Consider the following 7,485-nt stretch of genomic DNA (forward strand, 5'->3'; position numbering starts at 1 on the left):
ATTGTTATTATTTCGCCTCTATGTTTTGCAGAGGGGTCAAATACTTATTTCCTTATTACTTATTGTCTCTCACTGTTCAAATAAACCTACCATTAAAATTATAGACTGATCATTTCTGTGTCAGTGGGCAAACGTACAAAATCAGCAGGGGATCAAATACTTTTTTCCCTCCCTCACTGTATAATATATTATAATTTACAGAACTACCTGGCTACTATCAAATGTCAAGGAGTTTGTTTGAGCCGATGTCTGATGTTATTTCTTTGTGTTAAATTTGACCATATTGATTTTAAAGGATGAATAGTTTACCTTTTCGAGGGAAATTTAAATGTAAAAAATCCCAAAGTTTGTGAAACTAAATGATTGAATGGTTTGATTGGTTGTTTAACCATTGTCCCACAGATGGACCTAGTGCCCAGGGCCCACCCACCTCCCCCATCCTCCACCCCAGGGTAGTTCTGACGGAGACACGACCTCCCACAACCTCCACACATGGGGTGCCACACGCAGGGCGCCGGGGTGCCCCAGAGTCTCCTGTCCTCGCCCACGGACCCCCATATGTAGGACCAGACTCATTCCGCAGAGGCAGAACCTATCCAACCTTCCCCTAACCCTGCACATCTCAACCCAGGCTGCCCCAGCCCAAACCCCTAACTTTGTAGATTCACTTTTATTTGGAAAGACTTTATTTACTTTTTTCCTGCATGCTTTCAGTGGTGTGGGATGGAGAGAGAGATGACTGACTGACAAACCTGGTTTCACAGCATTTCATATTCTGTGCCTAAATCCGTGATGCTCCATTTAGTATATGTTACGTTTCGTATGGTATGCATTCATTTGTGGATATCATCATCCATTTTTTGTATAATATGTTAGAAATTGCAATTCATACAATATGTAACACGTATGATAGTTACGATTTCCAATTTGTTGTTGCTAATGTTAGCCAGGTGGCTAATGCTAACATAAGCTTGCTGGCTGATGTTAGCTAGGCTAGGGGTTAGATTAGGAGTTAGGCTAAAGGGTTAAGGTTAGGGTTAGCTAAAAGGGTTACGGTTGGGGTTAGCCAACATGCAAAGTAGATAAAAAGTAGTAAGTAGTTGCTAATTACAGAAAATGCAAAAGTTGTCCATGATGAGATTTAAACATGCAACCTTTGGGTTGCAAGACATTTGCATTATACACCCACCCATCCACCCTGACCAACCACTCTCCTGTAATTTTTGCCTTAAGTAACCTTCTGTCTTATGTAACCATTCCAAACCTAACAGATCATACATGTACTATGTTATGGGTAGCCAGGCAAACGCTGAACACCATGGAGAATAGATTAAGATTAGAGTAAAATACCTCACACTTTACACTGACTGGGGCTCTAATGGGGGACGAGATGAGGACAGCGATCTGACATTGGTTTTGTCTCGTGGTCATAAATGGTGGAGTGGACTGGATGTCTTTCAAATCAGTCATGACATTTTTAAATAAAACTAATTTGACATAGTTCTAAACTCCTTCCGTGCATTTGCATAAGAATTAACCCTGTTGAGTGTGTCATGGTGAATCTCCAAAGGCGCGCCATTCGTGCGTAATTGGTGACGTTTAGCTTGGCCACACTGGTCGTCAATGGATGCAGTGCTGTAGATTCTGAGACTGAAACTAAGTAAATAAATCCACAAATCAAACACTGATCGGAAGCCCCGTGATGAGGATGTGTTACCATAACAAAGGACTGGGCTAGTGGTGAGGCTCTAATGATATAGGAAATTGGTGTCACAACCACATCTGTAATGATCTCAGTTCGACTGTGTTTTCGTTTATTCACACTCCCTCGCTCTCCCTCAGAAGACAAATCCATAGACAACAGATGAACCAGTGAAGTGACACTGTGTAAAGGATTTGTGGAAGAAAAATACATGTATTAATATACTTTGAAAATGTGCAATTAATTCATATTTTTAATCTTGTCATATGAATAGTAATAATGCATTAATGGGCAACATAAATTAGGCTACGTATTTACATTTAAAGTGCTCAAAAAACAAGTGATCGGCTAATATAACCTTTGTCTCAAATATTCACACCAACAAGAGATCTCCTTTTCAGCCTATAGTAATTTAAGTTTGAAGAAAAAAAGTACTGTGCGTCACGAGTCGCACTTGCATCTCTCAATCTCTCTGGATTGCGCTCATTCCTCATTCTCAAACAGATACATTGTCCATTGTACATCTGCACTTCTCCACAATCATGTTGGGAAACTCGGCCACTTCAATCTCAGTGTAGTCTCCTTTTTTCACCAGGTACATTATAGGTAGCGGCGCGTTCTCCGTAGCCGCGCACCGCCGTTCTCCGTAGCCATAATGACGCTTTGGCTGCTTGCATCCCCCTGCGCATCGGAAGGACTGGTAGCCCGCAGGTTCGATGACCCAGTATTGAGTCCAAGTTAGCTCCCGGAAGTTGATGAAGTGGTCTTCTCTGCAGCATATGCCGTTCGGCTTGCTGGACTGGCAGTCACCACGGGAACTGGACGAAGAGAAATGGTCAGGTTATTACACGTTTGACACCTATAGAGGGTTCTCAAATAATGTATAAGCAAATGTCATACTGTGACATAGCAGCGAGGCCCATATGTGTGTAGCCTATATGCTTAAAATGTGTCCACTGTCCAACCAAAGTTCTAAACATTGCCATTAGCCTAGCTATTAAATGTCACCTACCCATATTCCTCCAGGTTCAAGGTGTAAAAAAGAAGCTCAGGCTTTCCCGTGCTCTGGTCAGAGGGGTCCTGCGCGGTAAAGCGCATACTCTTGGCCATCTGGGCTGCGTAGCTTCCCGGTCTCTCCCCCTCGACCCGCAGCTCCAGGCGCAGCGGCACCTCGCGACGTCCCTTCGACCAGTAGTGTACGGCCTGCGTCACATCAAAACCCTTCCACCCGGTCTCGTAGATTGGCACCAACCTATTGAAAGAGGACAACCATACAAATGAATCACAATAGTACTTTAATTAACTAGCATGCTAATTAATTAGTATTACGCGAATTAAAAGTAGGCTGTTGAATGATGTGCGGTAACGGTGCTGACCTTGAGTCTACCAGTGAGGAGCGGTTGGCGCCGTTCTCTAGAACCTCCACCCAGTAGACGCTGACCCGTGCGTTGTTGTCCTGCTTTTGACTCTTTCTCCCGGCCAGGTGAAGTTTATGAGGGGCGTTCTGGTAGAGTCTGAGCTCCGCCATGGTCACCTCGCTGTTGGCTGGGACCCTGGACTCCATGTCGAAAACCAACCGCTCTCTGGTGGCGTCAGAGTAAAGAATCTCCCCCGATATATCTGTTATGTAGAATATAACAGGACACCGTCCGCATGTGGACAATTGGACAGCAGTGCGTAATTTGGAATCCAAACAGAACCAAACTGAGAATTACGCATTGGTGTTAACAATAGTATAGCTAATGGTAAATAAAATATAATAATGGAAAATAAAACTGAAAATCAGTCAGTCTTTGAAACTGTCATATTCTCAGTCTTAGAAACTGTCATAGTTGCCATTGCTGTTTACCTGCGTTCCCGGAATACCCCCTGAGGATTCCTGCTAGGCTGGGCAGAGAGCGGCGTCTCCTCTCGTGGTGCAGCTTCAGCAGGGCCAGGTACTTGTTTCTGATGTGGCTAGGAACGACCAGGTTTTCCAAGTCCCTTTTATGGATCCTTGGGAGTTCCTTCAGTCCAAGCCTCTGAAGCATAGCCTCTTTCAGGTTCTCCTGATTGAAGCTGTGCGTTAGAGACAGTATCGCACAGGCGCACAGCAGCCAAATTGGGAAATATGCCATTTCTGAAAGAGTTGAGAGTTAAACCCTGTTGCGATGGAGGAGGACAAGGACTGACCACCTTTATATATAATAGTCCCGCTGTGACATCCCGACGGACGTGTACAAAAGGGTGGGGACCAACATCAATGACAGTGGACGCGCGGGAGAGCTTCAAAGTAACGCCCTATTTAAGGACTAATAGCCTCTCCCTGATACCTGGTCTCAACCCCCACCTCCACCCACTCACCTATCACACCCATCATCACCACATCGACCAGTAAAGATGGGACTCGCACATGAAATAAAAACACACATTTCGTTTTTAATGACCCTATTTTCATCTGAAACATGGGTGGATTAGACACCAATAGATTAGAAGATAGAGGAGTGCTTTATACCGGTAATTAATGACGTGATAATCTCTCTCTAATGGACATCTAAGCGTTTCACCCTCAGTGTCATTCAGTCCAAACATCGTTGATAGGCTTCCAGTATGTCAATTCTTGAATTGATTAACAATCGAAACAGTTTGAGCCTAAACTTTTTTCATAATTTATCAAATAGAACCGGGTCTGGGATGATGATCTAATATTGTTCTAATTGGAGCACTAGTCTTGCTTGATCAAAAGGCATACATAGATGGACATCACTGACAGACAGACAGACAGACATATTTTCCTCTCACTCATTAACAACTGGCCCCTCAACCCCGTGTAGCTTTAGAATGGCACCCCATGGACAGATTCTCATATTAGTGTAATTAAGTGTGTCAAGTATGTGTATAACATTATTAGTGTGTGGAGGTATGTCTATCCTTCTCTGCCTGAGTCTACGGTGGCCCCCCTGTGTATGTGTGTGTCAGGTCAAACAGACTGGTGTGTATTGGGAGCCGAGCTCCCACAGGGGACAGATGAGTAATCCAGTGTGTGCTCTGCTCTGGGATGTGGATTGTAAAGGGCTCTTCACATGGACCTGATTATGTGTCTCTAATGCAGGAGCTGGCTGGGTCTTTTTCTGTCACATACACACACAAACACTACAGTGGCTGAGGCAACGGGTTCCTCCATAGAGTCCCAGTGTGGAGTGTGTATTGGGACTGGAGTGTGGCAGGTGGTCTTGGGATGACAGACAGTGTGCCCGCAGACAGCATACACGCAGACAACACACAGGAATGGCTGATTGACAGATCAACAGCTGACAGGCAGAGGACAGACACATACACACACACGAAACGTGATGCCAGATCAACAGTAGTCAGACAGCTAAACAGATGTGCTCCCTGTGCTGTGTGTGTTAATCATCATGTTATTAGCGGTCTCTTTTTGTCAGGGCAGGCCTGCTGGGTCCTCATTTTCATAGATGTAGTAGACGGACAACACTAAACCAACATATTCAACAAAAGAGATGAAAGATTCAGACAAATTCATGTCTTAGATTTCAGTTGTTTCCTGATGAGGGTTGAGTAGTAGCCTGGTCCCAGATCTGTTTGTGCTCTTGCCAATTCCATTGCTGTCATTGTCAAGCCAACCATTTTTTTTATTCACCACATTGGAGTTGGGAATAGTGCAGCAAAAATTACATTTGTGCAAAACTTCAAATATGAATTGGTTGCCTATTTAATGTAACGCTCACATAGGACATATAAAAGTAGCCCTACAAAGTTAGAGACACATTTGGCGCCCATTGTGCCAAGACAAAATGCCTGTATTATTGCTCTGGGTATGCCTAACCTAAATGTAAAACCTTGCGTTATTTTTTACTTCGTTAGATAGTGCCATTTGTAAGGGGTGACGCCAGGGGTGTCATGCCCATAGGGGGCACAGGGGCACGTTCCCTCTCAGATTTGTCAATTAAAAATAAAAATAAATCCCTCTGTAATAGTACTAGTCACTTAGCAATTTTATGACGTTGGCTTTAGCTAGCCCAGATAGGTTCCTAATCTCCCAACCTCATAACTAGCTACCAATAAGCCATTTCAGGCTATCAATCTAGTTAGAGTAGCTAGCTTGTCTAACTATTTGAGAAAAGCAAGCAATAACTAAATGTACTGAATAAGACTCACATTACTTTTAATCTTTAACCCAGATTTTAGCAAAGATGCAGAGCAGCATATTTCGTTTCTTATTTTACAGACAACTTAAGATGTATGCTTAGATATTCAGAAAAATCTAAATATTTTTTACAAAGCATAAATATTTTGGCTTTAGATACCTGAAACAGCATTTTCCTGCTATTTGAAAAATGCAACATTCTCACATTTACGTACAGAGGGAAATGTTCCCCCCGGTAGACCAACCCCCAGCCATCCACACATACTTTGTGCCCCTCAGATTTCTGGGGTATATGACGCCCCTGGGTGATGCTGATCCCATGTTCACACATTCTACCGACCGGCAAGCTTTGATTTTGCGAGAACAGTCGGCATTGACAATACACCATATCGATAAGGGGTTGGAGACGGGTTGTGAGAGGGACGAGTCGCCCCTCCTACCCTGACTGTTGACAGAAGCTCTTCGGGTGAAAGTAAACAGACATCTTGATCCACTTAATCAGAAATCAGCAAGTCTTCCCCAATCAACAGGTTTTAATGAAGGACTATAGATTAGCATTACAAAATAGGACAACAGAAACGAAGACACAGCCAAGCCTTTCATTTACTGCAGCTATTAATGTGCTGCTATTGTTGTAATGGTGATCATTTTCTGTAATCAAAGTTATAGCAGGCCTACATGTGTTGTGATAAAGGTATTGTAGCCTTAGCTGATCAAAATATGTTCGTGTTTATGATGAGTTCTAAGTGGATTAAGAAAAAGATATGAAGCATAAATCAATATCCTATTAAAGAAATTAAATTAAGCCGTTTAAATAAGAAGCCTCTTAAAATGACTTAAATCTAGTAAAATATGTAATTATTCTTATCGCAATAACTTTTCCATAGGCTTGTCAGTGACACCTCGAACCAAGTGTAAATTATTCTACAAATGTCTGGCCTACTTTTACAACCTTTGATTTCCACCAAAAACCTTGTGTAAATTTATTAAAATGACTTAAATCTTGTGAAATATGTCATTTTATTGTTATCGCAATACCCTTTCTAATTGATTGTCAGAGACCTTACTCAAACATTTCTGGCCTACTTTTACATCCTTTGACTTCCACAAAAAACCTTGTGTGAATGTATTACAATTCCTTAGATCTAGTAAAAACATTATTCATTTGCAGGTTGAAATGTGTTCAATATCCACTGAAATAGCTAGCACGTTTCCTAGATAGACAGTAGTTGCCTTGGTAAGGCCAGGAAAACAACCTCTCACTCAACGTCAACAAAACAAAGGTGATGATCGTGGACTTCGGAAAACAGCAGAGGGAGCACCCCCTTATCCACATCGACGGGACAGCAGTGGAGAAGGTGGAAAGTTTTAAGTTCCTCGGCGTACACATCACTGACAAACTGAAATGGTCCACCCACATAGACAGTGTGGTGAAGAAGGCGCAGCAGCGCCTCTTCAACCTCAGGAGGCTGAAGAAATTTAGCTTGTCACCTAAAACCCTCACAAACTTTTACAGATGCACAATTGAGAACATCCTGTTGGGCTGTATCACCGCCTGGTATGGCAACTGCACCGCCCACAACTGCAGGGCTCTCCAGAGGGTGGTGCGGTCTGCACAACCCATCACCGGGGGGCA

The 7,485-nt window shown here is 43.0% G+C and overlaps 1 protein-coding gene across 1 annotated transcript; it reads right to left on the reverse strand.

The window, feature by feature from the left end:
- Positions 1-2,198: 2,198 nt before the first annotated feature.
- Positions 2,199-3,819, reverse strand: LOC120023340 (left-right determination factor 2-like). The gene is made up of 4 exons (XM_038967354.1): positions 3,552-3,819; positions 3,079-3,322; positions 2,715-2,954; positions 2,199-2,520 (listed from the first exon to the last, which is right to left on the reverse strand). The coding sequence occupies exons 1-4, from the start codon at positions 3,817-3,819 to the stop codon at positions 2,199-2,201; spliced, it is 1,074 nt and encodes a 357-aa protein (XP_038823282.1).
- Positions 3,820-7,485: the final 3,666 nt, after the last annotated feature.

Source organism: Salvelinus namaycush, chromosome 28, assembly GCF_016432855.1.
Source record: "Salvelinus namaycush isolate Seneca chromosome 28, SaNama_1.0, whole genome shotgun sequence".
In the NCBI taxonomy this organism is placed as follows: domain Eukaryota; kingdom Metazoa; phylum Chordata; class Actinopteri; order Salmoniformes; family Salmonidae; genus Salvelinus; species Salvelinus namaycush.

Excerpts from the sequence above, each read along its gene's own strand:
- LOC120023340 (XM_038967354.1), bottom strand. The coding sequence starts at position 3,819 with ATGGCATATTTCCCAATTTGGCTGCTGTGCGCCTGTGCGATACTGTCT. Across the intron at positions 2,955-3,078 it reads TCCTCACTGGTAGACTCAAG|GTTGGTGCCAATCTACGAGA; the intron begins GTCAGCACCGTT and ends CTCTTTCAATAG. Across the intron at positions 2,521-2,714 it reads TTGAACCTGGAGGAATATGG|TTCCCGTGGTGACTGCCAGT; the intron begins GTAGGTGACATT and ends CTCTTCGTCCAG.